Below are 17,462 nucleotides of genomic sequence, written 5' to 3'. Positions count from 1 at the left end.
CCTGACAGTAAGCAATGACGTACGCAGATTGGAATTTTGATACAAAGAAATAGAGAGACCGAATCTGGACATCTTATTTTACACCATTGAATCAAATTTTACTTCACTGCCTACGTAACACATGACAATTTATGGCAAGATACTATTAGTGAAGTGGTAAAATACAACGTCTTTTCTTTTGATAAATTAGACTATAGGAGCATGCATTTTCTAGATGGTATACCCTCCTTGAGTAGAAGTATATTTTGTTATATAAATTTGTAAATTTATTCAAATCTCTTCATAAATGCCTCCTTACAAATTAGTCTATATACTTAGAATTCTCCAAATGTAAGAGAGTAATTAAGAAATTAACAGCCACGATGTATAAAATTGATTGTTATTTTTACTGAGATGAGTTTATTAGCTGAATTCATAATGATTTTGCTGATGGGATTGTGTCACTGGCTTGTTGATTATGTTAGTTTTGATGATTTGTTAACTATCAAAATTTACTGCCAATATACACAAAGAAAATCAAGCTGACTCTGCCTCTGCCTATTTATCGATAAAAAAATTGGCTAAGAATAAAAGTAAAAGCACACAAATACACAGAATTGCAATCTTCTTTATAGGTGATAATTCAAGTACAACAAAATCTCAACATAGAAAAACATCTCTCTTGATGAGATACTAAATCATAAAATGGGGACATGTATTTCCAAATGTGATTATTGATCTAACCTTAAATCTTCCAGAAATCAAGCAGTTTCATCAAGAAATGGATAATCAGTATAGCCTACAACAGGATCATGTAAATAGAAAGTACTCCTATCATATTTATTCAAAGGAGCATTCACCTCAAACCTCTTAGGCAGATCAGGGTTAGCCAAGAAATGGCGTCCGAACGCAACGAGATCAGCGCGATCCTCCTCCACAGCCTTGTTCCCGTCTTCCCTGTCGTAGCCACCCGCGACAATAAAGGTTCCTTTAAACGCCCGTCTCATCGGGACAAGGCTGTGAGGGCACTCGAATTTCTCGTCCGCGGTTTTCATCCTCGGCTCGACCATGTGGCAGTAGAGAATCCCGTATCTGCTCAACGTCTCGGCCAGGTAAAGGCCGAGAGTGTTAGGATCCGAGTCCCCGGACTCCATATAGTTTGCAAAGGGTGAGAGGCGGATGCCGACCCTGTCTGCCCCTACCTCTGCTACCACAGCCTCGACGATCTCACGAGCGAAACGACACCTGTTCTCAATAGACCCTCCGTATTGATCCGTCCGGTCGTTCACCCCGTCTTTCAAGAATTGGTCTATGAGATAGCCGTGAGCGCCGTGCAACTCAATTCCATCGAAACCTGATGAAGATTTTGGTGAAAAACGAGTGTAGGTTCATGTACACAATCACGAGTGGCTTACCGGCTTCCATAGCATTCCTTGCAGCAATTCTGAAGTCATTGACAACTTGTGGGATTTCTTCGGTTGTAAGGCAACGTGGAGGCGAGAATCGAGCAACATCAACGCCATTAGACAGGATTTGTGGGGTTAGTTCTTTGTCCGTGGACGATATCGGAGCTTGCCCGTTTGGCTGAAACCCTGCAGAATGATGCAATTCAGTGAGTAACAAAGCAGAGTGGTTAATGTGAGGCCAAAGGTCTCACATTCAAGTCCACCATGGCATATCACCACAGAATAGAAAGGATGGAAACGCACAAAGGTATAATAACAACCTGTGTTTGACACTCTGCCTGCATGCCAAATCTGGCAAAAGAAGACTGCACCTTTGGCATGAACAGCGTCTACAATCGGCTTCCACGCCTCCACGTGCTCCTTTGTCCAGATCCCCGGAGTATTGGGGTATCTACAAGAGCAAAATGCTTTTGTCAAAGATATAAAATGCAGAATGCTTGAAACACACAGCATCATCAACTTACCCTTGTGCAGTATCAGAAACTCTGGTTGCTTCACTCAACATAAAACCCCCTTTGCTTGCTCTCTGGGAATAATACAACACGACATGAGGCTGAGGCTGAGGCACGTTCTTGAAAAACCGCTCCCTTGTCAGTGGCGCCAAAGCAATTCTGTCGAAAACAGAATGAATTAATACACATTTCATTAAAACAAATTCTGCAAGAGCAATGACTACTTTATCCAAACACGGTAACCATCTTCGTGCTATAAGGAAATCACTTGTGTGTAGAGACAACTCAGACGAGCGTCCTCTAATAGCAGAAAAGTGCATAATGCCAAAGCAACCATGAGTAATAACAACTCAGCAAGGCCAGCTCAATCCACATGAGAATAGTAGGGACATTTTGAAATGGAGAGACGTGTTAAGACAGAAAAGAAAGACGAAAACAACGATCTTGATCATATCGAGGAATGCCCTTCTGCTGAACACAAGGAAAGGCGACTTAGACAAGGAGTAAAGCATATTCATATCCATGAATAACAACTTTTTTGTTGGATCAAGATCGTCTCATCTTGTGTAAATGAACTAAATCACACATTATTCGATCAAGAAAGGCCGAATACGAGCTTTAGACAACCACCTCAAAGCTACTTTAGGCCATGAATCTCATGAATATAAAGAACTCAAGAGAGCCCCCAACTTCTCATCTTCACCAATGTTTGTGACGATTGAAAACACAGTTTACAAATTTTGTCAAGAACAATACTATGAGAAATATGCACACATTTTGTTAAGATACAAATCCACACACTGAGTCCAACAGCACTACCACCCCCAAACAATTTATGCCACACTAATTTCAGTTTTATTTTAATCATTTTTATATAAACACATAAATTAAACTTAAGGGCCTTTTTAACTAAAATTTTCCACCATATCCATTCCCAACTGCAAAGTCTTTAAACCCAACATGAAAGGCTAAAAATGCAGGAAAACACAAAACATTATCCACACCATTAAGGAAAAAGACAACTAAATTTCACAAAATAAAAGATAACCTTTTCAATAAAATAAAATCCTAAACCCTCATGCCAAACAAAATTTACAGTAGCTCAATAAAAATTCCAATAAATCTTAGTAAATAGGTATATTTTTTTATTACTCTACAATTAAAACAGATGATGACTGAAATTACCTATGAGAGAGCTGAAAATTTCCCATTTTGTAAGGTGTGAGAAGTGGGATTTGCGACTTCTCTCCAGGAGTGCTTCCCATGTTTTTTGCAGATCAAGATTTTTTTGCTGAAATTTTGGAAGGAGTGAAATCGGCAGTGGTGTAGGAAATGATGAAGTGACAATTTGCTCAAGTGGATTCCTCTATTTATAGGGGTTGAAAATGGAAGATATTATTGGTGCCATCTCATTCGATGCTGAAGTAAATCCACCGGCTGCTATAAATAGAGGAATGACAAAAACTGACAAATGACAAAAAAGTACAATCTGCAATGTTTGATCAAATTTAGTATATGTCACAACTTTAAAATGTGTACTTTTATCATTGACTTAAGGTATTAAATGATGTTTGAATTGCCAAACATTTTGGTTGCATGATGGAGTATTTTTCTTTTTCCAAATGCATATATAATTTTCTTAAATCATAGATTATAGGGCATTGATCGTTTTTTAAAATTGTAGGATAATCTAAAATTTTAATTTCATAATTTTTTTACTATAAATCCTAATTAATAATTGATAAAGTAACATAGAGATAGAAAAATAAAGTTACTGGAGTATTGTTGATTCAAATTAATAAATGAGGTTAGAAAAGTTATTAAATAAATAGAAATAGATTATTTTTGGGGAAGAGACCCAAATAAAAAGGGTGCTAAATGAGAGTATTATTAACATTTAATTTATTTCCTTTTATCTGCATATTATACCGAACCAACTACAACCACAATTATTGAGAATAATAAAATTGAGGGAAAAAATGTCATTGAATAGGAGTATTAGAAAAAGTTAAGAGAAGAAAAAAAATGTATTATTATATATTAGAGTAAATGAAATTAGAAAATAAACATCTTAAACTAGACGGAATAAATAGTTACATAACTCCTTTTATCCCACGAGGGTGTCCACTTTTGGTTGAAGACGCGTTTGATTACACAATTATTAGAGTAACAAAGAAATAGAAAGAAAAAATAATTAAAGTATTGTTAGTACTGAAGAATAAAATTTTCATTTTATTAGAGAGAAAAATAATTTTAAAATTAAAAATGCATACTCTTATGAAATGACATTACATTTGAGTGATTCAGTTAAACCGACGTTAGATTCACTTATCCATGAGTGATTCGGTTAAATCGACATTAGATTCACTTATCCATAAACTTTAACACTTTGCATTTCATATATCATGGGAAACAGAAACAAATCTTTTTTGCGGAAAGAATCTCTTACTCCTACACTCCTACTCCATTCCTACTCCAACATTCACAACATAATAATATAACGTTATAAAATCCCAACATCGCTTACATGTTATAACATTATTTTACTGTATTGCGAGTGTTAGAGCAGGAGATCCACATTGCCTTTTTCACTGCTCTTGAGGGGAACAACTTTTTTTATACCAAAATATCGCAAAACAACATTTATGATTCAAAAGAAAATGCACAAGTACAAAAGTAAAAGCGCACAAATACTCACTATTACAAACTTCTTTAAGATAGGTGTTAATTCAAACTACAACAAATCTCAACGTGAAAAAACCCCTTCACCCTTTTACTAAATCATAAAATGGAGACATCTCACACATGTAATTCCAAATTTGGCTATTGATCTGACTTCCAAATCAAACAGTTTCATCAAGAAATGGATAATCAGTATAGCCTACAACAGGGTCAGGTGTATAGAAAGTGTCCCTATCATATTTATTCAAAGGAGCATTCACCTCAAACCTCTTAGGCAGATCAGGGTTAGCCAAGAAATGGCGTCCGAACGCAACGAGATCAGCGCGATCCTCCTCCACGGCCTTGTTCCCATCTTCCCTGTCGTAGCCACCTGCGACAATAAAGGTTCCTTTAAACGCCCGTCTCATCGGGACAAGGCTGTGCGGGCACTCGGATTTCTCGCCCACGGTTTTCATCCTCGGCTCGACCATGTGGCAGTACAGAATCCCGTATCTGCTTAGCGTCTCTGCCAGGTGAAGGCCGAGAGTGATAGGATCTGAGTCCCCGGACTCCATGTAGTTTGCAAAGGGCGAGAGCCGGATGCCGACCCTGTCGGCCCCTACCTCTGCTATCACAGCCTCGACGATCTCACGAGCGAAACGACACCTGTTCTCGAGAGACCCTCCGTATTGATCCGTCCGGTCGTTCACCCCGTCTTTCAAGAACTGGTCTATGAGATAGCCGTGAGCGCCGTGCAACTCAATTCCATCGAAACCTGATGAAGAGAGGGAGAGAGTGAGTTGGTGGAGATTTTGGCGTAAAACAAGTGTAGGTTCGTGTGCATAATCACGAGTGGCTTACCGGCTTCTATAGCATTCCTTGCAGCAATTCTGAAGTCATTGATAATTTGTGGGATTTCTTCGGTTGTGAGGCGACGTGGAGGCGAGAATCGAGCAACATCAATGCCATTAGACCGGATTTGTGGAGTTAGTGCTTTGTCCGTGGACGATATCGGAGCTTGCCCGTTTGGCTGAAACCCTGAATGATGCAATTCAGTCAGTAACAAAGGATGGAAACGGCAGAGTGGTTAATGTGAGGCCAAATGTCTCACGTTAGAGTCCACCATAACACAGTTTTTAAATTTAAAGTTGCAATTACCAAAAATAACATACGATGGAAACGAACAGAGGTTAATGGTCGGATGTAACACAACATTTACACGAATTTCGAATTTTTGCAAGAGTTTTAGAGAACATCTACGGTTTTCTCCACAACTCGACTAACAAGATCTCAATGGTAAAACAGGGAAAGTTGTGATTGCAACGTCTTAAAAGTAGTACGAAATTTGCAAATCCAAGTAAACGTTGTGTCATTTCCGGCAAACAACCATAATAACAACTGAGGATCCTAATAAAATCAAGGGAATACCTGTGTTTGAAACCCTGCCTACATGCCAAATCTGGCAAAAGAAGACTGCACCTTTGGCATGAACTGCGTCTACAATGGGCTTCCACGCCTCCACTTGCTCCTTTGTCCAGATCCCCGGAGTCTCAGGGTATCTACAAGGGAAAAATGTCCATGTCAGCGAAGAACTACAACGAGACTAGAAGCAGAATGCTTGAAACACACAGCACCATCAACTTACCCTTGTGCAGTATCAGAAACTCCGGTTGCTTCGCTCAGCATTAACCCGCCTTTGCTTGCTCTCTGAGAGTAATACAACACGGCATGGGGCTGAGGCACGTTCTTGAAAGACCGCTGCCTTGTCAGTGGTGCCAGAACAACTCTGTATGAATACACATTTCATGAAATCACAATCTGCAAGCAATGACTACTTTATCAAAACACACTGATCATCTTCGTGCGTAGAGACAACTCAGGCGAGAACCCTCTAACTACAGACAAGAGTCGGAATGTAGCTTTAAAAAGTGTATGATGCCAAAGCAACCATGAGTATTAACAACTCAACAAGACCAGCTCAATCCACATGAGAGTAGTAGAGTCATTTTGAAATGGAGAGACGTGTTAAGACAGAAAAGAAAGACGAAAAACGATCTTGATCATATCGAGAAATGCCCTTCTTCTGAACAAAGGAAAGGCGACTTAGGCAAGGAGAAAAGCATATTCATATCCATGAACAGAAAACTTTTTGTTGGATCAAGATCATCTTCATCTTGTGTGAATGAACTATTAAATCGCACATTAGTTAATCAATGCAAGCTTTAGACAACCACCTCAAAGCTACACTAGGCCATGAATCTCATGAATTTGAAGAAAGAGAGCCCCCAACTTCTCATCTTCACCAATGTTTGTAATGATTGAAAACTCAATTTACAAATTTTGTACTCTATGCCAAGAACAATACCATGAGAAATTTACACACATTTTGTCAACACACACAAAAACGACAAAGTGGCAAATGAGTATTTCAATGCCAATTTTCTAAGTAAATCTGCAATTTTTATATCAACACATTAATTAAACTTAAGTGCCAATTTTAACTAATATTTCCCACAGTACATAAATTTCTTGGGACATTTTTTCCAAGAACCATTCCCAACTGCAAACCATTTAAATCAACACGAAAGGCTAAAAATGCAGGAAAACACAAAACATTATCCACAACATTAAGGAAAGACAACTAAATTTCACAAAATAAAAGTATCACCTTTTCAAATAAATAATATCCTAAATTCTCATGCCAAACTAAATTTACAGTTACTTTATTATAATCAAAACAGATGATGACTGAAATTACCTATGAGAGAGCTGAAAATTTCCCATTTTGTAAGGTGTGAGAAGTGGAATTTGCGGCTTCTCTTCAGCTGTGTTTCCCATGTTTTTGCAGATCAAAATTTTTCGCTGAAATTTGGGAAGAAGTGAAAATGCAGTGGTTGAAGTGCTGCCCATTTGCTCAAGTCGATTCCTCTATTTATAGGGGTTGAAAATGGAAGAGACCGGATGCTACAAATAGATATTGCGTACCTACTCTTTTGTAAACAATTTGTATTCTTACTCTTTTGTAAACATTTTGATTAATAGTGCAAATGAAAAAAAAAAAAAAAAAACCATGAAGTTCTCGGTCAAATTTTATTCTATCTCGTAATTATAAAAAATGGCCAATTATATTACTAACTGAATGTATCAAATGATATCGTTCAAATAATCAAATATTTTGGTCACATGATATTTTTCGTTTTCCAAAAGCAAATCACAATTTCTCACAAGAGTACATGTACGGTTGGTTGAACACAAATTTTAATACACAATTATTAAAATATAAAAAGATTAAAAAAACAAGCAACTGAAGTGTTATTAGTTAAGTGTTATTAATGGAGAATAATTACATTTTATTCAAAAAATGACTTTTTAAAATTAAAAAAATATATACTTATGTAGACAGAGGCAGTACTATCCATTATGAATAGTTATAATAGTTGACCTGCATAAACGTTTTCCATTCACAATAAATCAGAGTTTAAGGCGCCGTAATTAGAGATTTAAGGCGCAATAAATTAGAGATTTAAGTAGACATATACAAGAACGATTACTATAGATTGATACTCCTTTCCAAAATAAGTCAGCAGTGACGTCCGCTGATTGGATATTTTGATACAAGGAAAATGATACATCGAATCTGGACATCTTATTTTATACCAATGAATCATAAGTTTCATCTTTTATTACGTAACACATGACAATTTCTGGCAAAATACTAGTGAAGGTTGACTAATGAAAAAATAGTAAAATACCCGCTTTTTTTTTTATAAATTACTAGATTATACCAGCTTCAAAGACGAATATCTTCAATATATGCCAAACATGCAGCATAACTAAAAGCAATAGGGATGAAAAGTATAATTCCAACTCATCAATAAAAATCAACAATGATTGAAAAAAAGTCAAAGCAAACTCAAAGTTTCAAAAAAGACAAGCTACAAAACTGGAAAGCAGTTGCTAAATATAGTAAAACATTCCTGTATCAAGGATAGAAAATTCAGAGCTCGGAAAGACAAAAGTACAGAGATGTAAAGTGAGTTGTTTTGCAAAAACCATGTGTATCTATCCCTCACTTGAAGCACTTGGCATCCAACAAAGGCTCGCCCTCGAATGGCTCAGCATCTTCAATCATTTGGCTCACGCGCTCTTTCTGTGCCTCATCGCTGATATCAACCTTCCTCCACTCGAAAAGCTCCATGTCGTAGCACTCATCCATAACAAACTGAGGAATCTCAGGCCCCCGGAACAGCCACAAACCCTTCACCTTAAATGGAGGCTCTGCACCAATGATCAACATCTTTCCAAAAGCATACTTCCGGGCCAAGTCCATGCGCTGCAGAAAACCTCCCACTTTGTTCATGGTGACGAAAGATACCATGTTTTCATCGTTGTATTTGTAGTCACAGAACCAAAGGGAGTATCCTTCTGGGTCGTACATGTCCCAGAAACCTACAAGATGAAGCAAATGTAGTTCAGACACGAGCCAATCACTATAACATAATCATGCATACAATAAGGTCATGCACATTTTCCAACATAACCATACCTTTGATAGCAACCTCACGGAAGTTCGTTTTTGTATTAGAGTATAGTCTCTTCCAGTCATCAAGAACCATCTTACTAGGAGGTAAGAGATCCAAGGGATTTTTCGCCTTTGGCTTAGGTGCTTCTTCTTCCTCCACTACAGCCTTGGGTTCTTCTTTCTTGGCCTCCTTCTTTGGTTCTGGCTTAGGTTTCGCAGCTTCTTTGGGCTGTCCATGTTTCTTGGTTGAAACAGGTGGAACAGATTTGGCTTGTTCGATGTCACCCAACACTTTCTTGAACTTTGGCTGGTTAACCAAGGTCCAAAAGTACCTCTCGACATGTGGGAACTCTGAGGTGAAGCTCTTTATCAAGATTGCCTTGATTCCATTAGCCAGAATAGACATTGTGATGATATCAGCTAGAGTGACACCATGTCCAACCAAGTAGGTGTTAGACGCAAGATGGGTGTTCAAAGCTGTCAAGCCTCTCTTCAGAGAAGCAATTGCAGCCTCCTCGGCCTGTACATATATAAAAAATATATATGCAACTTCAGTCAAACGGTAACCAGAATATCGGAGCTACTGAGCTGCAGTATATATGATTATTGCAAATGAGCATAAGTAGCATTACCGGAGGAAGATGTGGACGGATACCAAGTCTGGGGTAGTGCCAAGCCGCTATATGAGCATCAATCTCATTAGTAGAAAAATCAATCCATTGCTCAATTTGACCCTGCGGAATCCAATAAACCAAACAAAAAAACATAAGAATGGGAGAAATTATTAAGCATATGAAAATAAATAAAAGCAAGACTACTCCATGTCCAGAATCCAAACAACAGTCCCTTACGTATTCAATAGAGGAAGAGCCAAACAGGTTGTTGTCGGGGTTTAACCGAGCCACTGCACAACAGAAGCAAGAATCAGGACAGGGCAAATAAGCTTGCAAGTCTCCACGTTTAACAAGAGGTTACTTACCATAGCGTGCAATAGCATTGCTCTCAAATATCGGGCCATCAGGTGTTTCAAGAACAGGAATCTACACAAGACAAATGTTGAAATAAGGACAAAACTAAAACGAAAAGGCAAAGATTTTGATGATTCAGAATCATATCCAAACATACCTTTCCAATGGGATTCATCTTGATGAATTCTGGTGTCTTATTTGTGACACCCATCTGAAAATCCTTAGCTAGTTCGACCTTTACACCATTGAACTCAGACACAATAAGTGTCTTGTTTGCATTTTTGTTTGCTGTAGAATGCAAAACCTGAATAACACATCAAATAATGTTAACAATCAGTCTACAACCATAAAGAACGCAAGAAACACTAATAAATTTAAGGATTTGGTTCAAAAACTTCGCCATTTTAGATTAAAGAGCCTTCTTAAAATTAGGTACACCTTCCCCCATAGTGAATATACATGACAACCAAATGTCCACTTCCGAAACAAAGATAATTCAGCACTGATGTTCAGTATCAGTATAAATTTATAACCATGAAATAAAATGATACAATACCATAAATTCAAGCAAACATCAAGCATCATGGTATCAACATATGTCTATATTTTTATTATATGTATAATCTAATTTTTCTAATAAAATTTAATCGATCTTCCTACTCCAGGCAAAATTTTGACTAGAGAGGGGTTTAACAATGAACAGATGTGAGATGACCATAGAAAAGCATAATTTCAAGTAAACAGTGAGCAATCCATAGCTAACATGTAGTTGAACATCACCTCCTTATTTCTCAACATTGTTTAATAGTGTATGGCTAACTCAATTAGCTAATAATGATTTTATTTCCAGTTTACAATGTAAAGAGTAAACAACAACAAATGAACATCAGAATTATCATTTCTGATCGAACACAACGCAATCACAATCACGAAATCCAAATGTAAGCAGTTAACCAGCTCAACACATCACTCAAAGACCAATCACAGATCTACAGCATTCATCACAAAAGTCAAAGTAAAAAAAAAAAAATGAAAGAAGCAGTTCACTCACCAGAGCCATGGCTTAACAGGATCCAATTACTCACTCTCTCAATTCAAACAATCTGGAAAAAAAAAAAAAACAATAAAAGAAACAAAATTACTACAAATCATTTTTAAAAAATTAACAAAATCAAGGAGCGCAAGAATCGTGAATTAAGGTGATAAATACAGTAGATCAAAAAGGATTTAGAGCGATAGAGAGAATGAAGGGTTTACCAACAGAGTGAGATGAAATGAATCACAGCGCAGCAAAGGATTTAGCGAGAGAGGAGGTTTAGGGTTTCTTTTGCTATATATAGTTTGAAATTCTTATGGTGCTCCAGGGGTACCCATTTTGTTAGAGAATATGCCGTATATATTTACAGTTTCATGGGTATTTTAGGGATTTGCGTTAAGATGGTTTCTTTTTTGTTCTTATTTTTTGTTTATTTTCAAATTTTCATAAATTATAAATTGACGTGTCAACATGACAAAGACATGATTGATAAACTTAAACTTGAAACACGATTTCTTAAAAATACCATCTATACAAGTCGCTACATAAGAACATAACTTGTACCCGACACAATGATGACTTAATACAAATAAAAATTCAATTTTACGCAACGAGATATAAATTCTCCAAATTTAAATATTAACGTTCAAATGAGTATATAACTAGTAAACAAATAATTAAAATACCCATTCTGTCTGCGAATATGAGTCATGATTCTCCTTGTCGTATTTGGAAACAATAATTATCCATCCTTATTCACATGAATCTCAAAAATGCCATTAAAAACAATCCAAGTTAATTCCCTAATTCCTTCACATAACATGTCTTTTCACTCATTTGGGTAAATTCAATCTCACTCTATATATCTAAACCTAATCGTTTGTCGCATCCTCTCTTTAAATGGAACACAATCTAAACTTGTCCCCTATCTTTCTCGGTAAACCTTAATAATTTTCCTCTCCCTCAGTCCCTCCTGCCCTTTGGCCTTGTGTGTCTGAATAGACTTTTCACTCCTCGGAGGAGTCGATCCCGACATTGCCGCTTTGATTCACTAATCAACTTTAGTGTCATGTTTGTGTTTTGCCTGATTTGTGAAATTAATTGTTGTACTAAGTGCTAGTATTTTTTTGTAGCGGTTAATTTTGCAAAATTTGTTCTCATAGCCTCTCTGTGCTTTTACTCTCTTAATCAAATTCGATTTCATTCTGATTCATTAATCTTGTCTTTTGAATTCAAGTAACAATGGATTTAAATTGGAGTGTGGATTTTGCGGTTGCGTTCTTCTAAAAGTGTGATATTAAATTAGTTTTGTTATTGGTATCTAATTCTCTAAATTTGTATTCCCTCCATTTCATAGTAATGGAGACGTTTCTTTTCGACACAAAGATTAAAAAAAATTGTGTTAGGTGAGTTAAGTAAAGGGAGAATAAAGTGAAAAATTAAAAAGGTGGAGAGATGAAAAGAGAAAAAAGTAAGAGAAGGGAAAATAGATGTGGAAAAATGTGTGTTGACTTTTACTAAAAAGGGAAATGACTATATTATTATTGAATGTACAAAAATAACAAAATGACTTAATTATTATGAAACGGAGGGAGTACGTGAATGCAATTAGCGTCAATTGCTTTTGTTGATTGTGCGAGATAATTTGAGATTAAAAGCAATAACTAAAAAAATAAGAAAACTAAAATCAGAAAATTATTAAGGTATAAAAGCTGAATTTATAAATCAAACACTTTAATTGGGCCCAAATTCCATTGCCACAGACTCACAATCCAATTATTACATTTTACATGCTTAAATTATTTGTTAAAATCGAGCCCATTTTTTTTTTCCCAACGGATGGACTATCTAATTATACTGAAAGTACTATATTCGTTCTTCAATTTTTGTCCTATTTTGATTTGGAAATTTGAAAATTGATACTTTTATAGTATTTAAATTTATAATAAGAGATATACTTACGAGATTTTTTTTATCAAAAATAAGAAAGTGTAAATAACATTAATATAAAATCCCCAAAATTTAATAAGTGAAATACATAATAAATCACGATGAAATGCTAATATTATTAATAATAGTAATAGGTACATAAACTGATACAGTAAACCTTAACACATAATACAATAGTAAACACTTGATTTAAGATTTAAATTTCGAGTATATTGTGTGGGTGCTTAGACTAAATCTATAACACAAGTATCGTGTCATTTGTGCAATTCATAATTAATAATATTGCATGAAAATATTATTTTTGCAAATTCGAATCAATAAAAATAACTCCTAACACAAATCTGGTTGGATTACAAAGAATCAAGAACAAAAGAAATCGACGAAAGATCTAATTCCCATCGCCGGACTGTTTCAAAGCATCGAATGGAATGAAACACCAATAAATTAGAAAGCAGAATTATCTTGGGTAGATGAGTGGAAAGAGAGCTGAAATTACAAGTTGTTGAATGGTCGCATTCAACTCCTCCCAATTAGCCCCAGCAAATTAATTCGGTGATACGAATCGCGTAAACAAGGAAACGTAGAAGAAGACGAAAAAGGGAAGATTTTGATAAGCTTATTGAGATGATAAAGATCATAGATCGGACCTCTCTGCTGTTTCTCTCTTCCTTTTCGGTTCTGTTTATTACAGGTATGCCCCTTTCATTCTACTTTTTTGTTTTGAAATTCAATTTCAGTTGTGATTTGCAGTTTGGTGTAGCTGATTTAGACAGTTCAAGAAATTTTCAGGATTTAATTATTATCTCTTGTTCTTTGGAAGGTATTTTTAGGTTTAATTTGTGAGTTTCGTGGGATTGAGAGAACTTAGGGATTGAGTTTATTTTTTGGGAAGAACATGTGTAATTGGAAAGGGCTAAATTGGAATTTTGAAGTCAATAGCTCAGATTCTCTTGAGATTGTTGTTCATTTAACTGTTGTGTCTCTGTTCCATGTTTCATTGTAAATATTTTGTTGAACTGATCTAAATAGTTGAAAAGGTGAACAAAATATCAAAATCGTGTGCTTTATGGTGTGGATTGTTGATCATTTAGTTCAAGAATAGTGCTGCAATGCTAATCTAAGCATGCTCGATTTCGTGTATTTCGGGGAAGTGTATCTGTTGGTCGAGTATTGTTGCTCGATGAGCTGGATTTTGGTGAAGATGACGATTTGTTTCTTGAATGCTTGTTAGATTTACCTGAGAATGAGTGAAAACCCGATCGAATCATGCGTTGACCCTACCTAGTTGTCATGAGCCCAACATTGGCTTCGTAGGCTAGCTCAGAACGAGTACAAGACTCGATCTAATCATCGTTGCTTTTAGTTGGCACTTGGGACTTGGCATTAGCTCAACAGCGGCTTTCAACGAGCTTGGTGGACACCATCAGTTGTTGTATGGCTAGCTCAGACATAGTAAAAATTGAACTAGATCATGCGTTGCTTTTAGTTGGAGTCGAGCCGTAAGAGTTTGGTAGAGATTGCTACTGCTTAAACGTACATGAGGTTAGCTCAGTCATAGTATAACCTAGATATGATTGTGTGTTGGTTTTACTTGGAGCTGAGCTCGATGTTTGCTTCAGAACAGCTTGGTAAAGATTGTAAGTTCTTTTGCCTTAAATGCGTTTGTTAGGCTAGCTCAAATCTAGTAAACAATGTATAGAACTAACCTGTATTTTTTAAAGTTGTAGTCGAGCCCAGCGCTGGCTTCATAAAAGTTTGGTAAAGATCTTAGTTCCCTTACTATATGCTTGAACATGAAAGTGGGGCGGGCTATGTTTTCTAAATTTTATGCCGATTCGCATAATTGGTTTTGCATAGCAATTTACATAAAATTCAGATAAATTTGAAGATCATATAAGAAAAATAATTATAGGTTTGGTGGGTCTACATGCTGATTTTACAAGAGTTGAGCCTAGGCAATATCTTTCGTTCTGTGTTCTTCCATTCATACTACCTATTCGTTTCTTCGTCCATATGCTTTTCTGTGCATTAATCGTCCTTAGCTGGGATCGGTTGTTTCTTTTCTTGAATGTTACTCTTGTTTGTGTAGGATTGGCGGATACCTCGGCCACATCCAATTCTTCTGACCAGAAGGATTCGAGCAAGAAGTCGTCTGGAGGTTCCACGTGGCTGGAAGTCCTCCTCATATGCCTCGGCCTTGTAGCTGTAGGGGCGTTTTCTGTCTTCTTATTCAAGCTGTGGCAAAGAAAGAAGCGGGAGGAGCAACACGCTCGCCTCCTGAGGCTCTTTGAGCAGGATGACGAGCTTGAAGTCGAACTTGGCATCCGGGATTGAGCTTCGATCTTTCCTCCTGGGAGTCGGAAAGATCCGAGAACGATCACCACAGCTGTGGCTCGACCTCTCTTTTTATACTTGGAACATAGTGTTCAGTATCTTTGTCTTGATTCTTGAGGTGTGATTGTCAAATAATAACATTTGTAGCATTTTCATTCTTGATTTTGATATTTATGCAGTGATTTGTTAAAAGTTAAAACGATACTCTCTGTGTTTTCTAAAAATAGGGTGGTTTGAAATGGCACGGATTTTAATGCACCATTTGATAACATAAGAGAGATATGGGGAGAAAAATTGGTAAGGTAAGAAGGAGAAAAATGTAATGAAATTAATACTAGTAAATCATGTGGTCCACTTTAAGTTGTTAATTGTAATAGTATATGTGGTAAATAAATTGATGTATAGGGGGTAAAGATTTCATAAAATAGAAAGTTTGGAAGTTGTTATTTTTAAAGAACGGACTAAAATGGAAAGAATTGCTATTTTAAAAAAAGCGGAGGGATTATATTTCTTGGGTTAATGTGAAACTGGCCCAAAAATTGCAGTGGGCTGACTTATCGATGCTAAGCCCAATCTAGATGAAATTTCTTAAGAGCAATTTACTCAATTAGTGGTTCAAGCTTCGACCTTTATTAAAAATCTTACTTAATTCCAATTTTATATTCATATATTTCTGTAATTCTAATGATTTCTTAGATTATATTAATTTTCTTTACTACGTGGAATTTAAATATTTAGTTTAATTTTTATAATTAAGGTTCTGATTGTATATTAGTTGGCAATAACATAATTGTTTTAGCTAGATGAGCAATAATTAATCTCATTGAAATTATATAAAATAACTCAGTGAGCTGATGGAAAAGCTTTTTAATCTAAAGCTTTTTAATCTAAACTGCCAAGTTCTAAAAGTAAAAAATAGTAGTAAGAAGGAAAGTAATAAAAAGTGGTTCTGAAATTATTCGTTTCAGATATCATATTCACATGATAAAAATTAATTCCAAAATGATATTTGAAAACGACAATGAAAATTACATGTAACTTCAGTCCACATTAGGACCACAAAGCCACTATTCCATTAATGGTATCAAACTTGAATTAGTGAATAATGTACCAATTTGGAGTTTTGATTTCGATTTTGATTCTCTCTATTTTATCTTTGTATTAAATCATTTTTAATTATAATTTGTTGAGCATTTTATATGGAGTAAATATTTCGATAGCCACGGAAAGGTCATATGTTTCAATATTTTGACCAAATAATTTTGAAATCGGACTTACGTACTCAATTATTGGTCTCTCATGTGTGCAGATTTCACTTTCAATTTATTTAATTTCAAATTGTTGTGTTTTTTGTTTAAATTTCTTATTGTTCAGCAACTTTTAAATAAGGTGGATATAATTTTGAATTTAGAATAATATTTATTCTGAATAAAAGTTGAATATAAGATCAAGTTATCTAGAGACAGCCTAAAAAATATGAATCCTTATTTAATGGACATATATTTTGAAATATTTATAGTGCAAAGTAATGCTTTTACCATTATTTCCCAGCACCTGGTCAGACATATATTCTTTTTTTCTTTTTTCTTATCAAATACTTCCAATAATCTAAAAGCAGGCCATTAATTCAATCACTACTTCCAAACTTGATAAAATCGGTAGCCTACAAAAGATAAATAAATTGGTAAAACTCAATCGGCAATATATCCTAGTGACATAGTCCAGTCAAACTAATTCACTACTACCTTTTTTTACAGTAATAATTTTAGAAACTATTTTAAATGTAAACTTTATGATAACACCAAATTAGTGACTAGTGCCACACACTTTATATTGATGAGATTTTATTTTATATTTTTATTTCAAAATAATTTTCAATCATAATTGACTGAAATAAATTTGATCCAATGTAAATCAAAAGTTCGTAATCACAACATGAAAAATTGAGATTAATTTCCTATTAGTAATCCAAGGGATTTGTTATATAAGAAATCCACTTAATAATGCAATTAGCTGAAGAACTAATTTGGACTCTTGCATCCCATTTTATCCAACTAAATAATTATAATTAGATATTGTGTTGTCACGTGGAGT

General features: G+C 35.5%; 4 protein-coding genes across 5 annotated transcripts; 1 reads left to right on the top strand and 3 right to left on the bottom strand.

Moving 5' to 3' along the window:
• Positions 1 to 587: 587 nt before the first annotated feature.
• On the bottom strand, positions 588 to 3,308 carry LOC125203586 (12-oxophytodienoate reductase 1-like). 2 transcript variants are annotated; one of them, XM_048101966.2, is made up of 5 exons: positions 3,083 to 3,308; positions 1,910 to 2,056; positions 1,706 to 1,836; positions 1,395 to 1,571; positions 588 to 1,333 (listed from the first exon to the last, which is right to left on the bottom strand). In XM_048101966.2, the coding sequence occupies exons 1-5, from the start codon at positions 3,160 to 3,162 to the stop codon at positions 741 to 743; spliced, it is 1,128 nt and encodes a 375-aa protein (XP_047957923.1). In that variant the 5' UTR covers positions 3,163 to 3,308; the 3' UTR covers positions 588 to 740. The 2 variants fall into 2 exon arrangements, with proteins under 2 accessions (XP_047957923.1, XP_088918186.1); XM_089062060.1 differs by lacking the exon at positions 3,083 to 3,308 and adding an exon at positions 2,528 to 2,850.
• Positions 3,309 to 4,524: 1,216 nt separating this feature from the next.
• On the bottom strand, positions 4,525 to 7,530 carry LOC125204102 (putative 12-oxophytodienoate reductase 11). The gene is made up of 5 exons (XM_048102658.2): positions 7,317 to 7,530; positions 6,204 to 6,344; positions 5,987 to 6,117; positions 5,420 to 5,596; positions 4,525 to 5,333 (listed from the first exon to the last, which is right to left on the bottom strand). The coding sequence occupies exons 1-5, from the start codon at positions 7,466 to 7,468 to the stop codon at positions 4,741 to 4,743; spliced, it is 1,194 nt and encodes a 397-aa protein (XP_047958615.1). The 5' UTR covers positions 7,469 to 7,530; the 3' UTR covers positions 4,525 to 4,740.
• An 877-nt stretch (positions 7,531 to 8,407) lies between these two features.
• On the bottom strand, positions 8,408 to 11,407 carry LOC125204101 (elongation factor 1-gamma 2-like). The gene is made up of 8 exons (XM_048102657.2): positions 11,306 to 11,407; positions 11,100 to 11,151; positions 10,206 to 10,352; positions 10,060 to 10,120; positions 9,932 to 9,984; positions 9,713 to 9,814; positions 9,105 to 9,600; positions 8,408 to 9,007 (listed from the first exon to the last, which is right to left on the bottom strand). The coding sequence occupies exons 2-8, from the start codon at positions 11,106 to 11,108 to the stop codon at positions 8,628 to 8,630; spliced, it is 1,248 nt and encodes a 415-aa protein (XP_047958614.1). The 5' UTR covers positions 11,109 to 11,151; positions 11,306 to 11,407; the 3' UTR covers positions 8,408 to 8,627.
• Positions 11,408 to 13,363: 1,956 nt separating this feature from the next.
• Positions 13,364 to 15,567, top strand: LOC125204565 (uncharacterized). The gene is made up of 2 exons (XM_048103251.2): positions 13,364 to 13,725; positions 15,124 to 15,567. Exons 1-2 carry the CDS (start codon positions 13,659 to 13,661, stop codon positions 15,366 to 15,368), a joined length of 312 nt encoding a protein of 103 aa, XP_047959208.1. The 5' UTR covers positions 13,364 to 13,658; the 3' UTR covers positions 15,369 to 15,567.
• The last annotated feature ends 1,895 nt before the right edge of the window (positions 15,568 to 17,462 follow it).

The sequence above is a fragment of the Salvia hispanica genome, chromosome 6 (assembly GCF_029641045.1).
Source record: "Salvia hispanica isolate PSC_SH4W2 chromosome 6, Shi_PSC_v1, whole genome shotgun sequence".
In the NCBI taxonomy this organism is placed as follows: Eukaryota; Viridiplantae; Streptophyta; class Magnoliopsida; order Lamiales; family Lamiaceae; genus Salvia; species Salvia hispanica.
The sequence above is the reverse complement of the archived record's forward strand: the minus strand, read 5'-3'. Positions and strand labels throughout refer to the sequence as shown.

Coding starts and splice junctions, on each gene's coding strand:
- LOC125203586 (XM_048101966.2), bottom strand. CDS start 3,162: ATGGGAAGCACTCCTGGAGAGAAGTCGCAAATCCCACTTCTCACACCT. Junction 1,837..1,909: donor GTTTCTGATACTGCACAAGG/GTAAGTTGATGA, acceptor TTGCTCTTGTAG/ATACCCCAATACTCCGGGGA. Junction 1,572..1,705: donor AGGCAGAGTGTCAAACACAG/GTTGTTATTATA, acceptor ATCATTCTGCAG/GGTTTCAGCCAAACGGGCAA.
- LOC125204102 (XM_048102658.2), bottom strand. CDS start 7,468: ATGGGCAGCACTTCAACCACTGCATTTTCACTTCTTCCCAAATTTCAG. Junction 5,597..5,986: donor AGGCAGGGTTTCAAACACAG/GTATTCCCTTGA, acceptor TGCATCATTCAG/GGTTTCAGCCAAACGGGCAA. Junction 5,334..5,419: donor AAGGAATGCTATAGAAGCCG/GTAAGCCACTCG, acceptor TCTCTTCATCAG/GTTTCGATGGAATTGAGTTG.
- LOC125204101 (XM_048102657.2), bottom strand. Junction 10,121..10,205: donor AGATGAATCCCATTGGAAAG/GTATGTTTGGAT, acceptor TGTCTTGTGTAG/ATTCCTGTTCTTGAAACACC. Junction 9,601..9,712: donor TCCGTCCACATCTTCCTCCG/GTAATGCTACTT, acceptor ATATATGTACAG/GCCGAGGAGGCTGCAATTGC.
- LOC125204565 (XM_048103251.2), top strand. CDS start 13,659: ATGATAAAGATCATAGATCGGACCTCTCTGCTGTTTCTCTCTTCCTTT. Junction 13,726..15,123: donor TTCGGTTCTGTTTATTACAG/GTATGCCCCTTT, acceptor TTGTTTGTGTAG/GATTGGCGGATACCTCGGCC.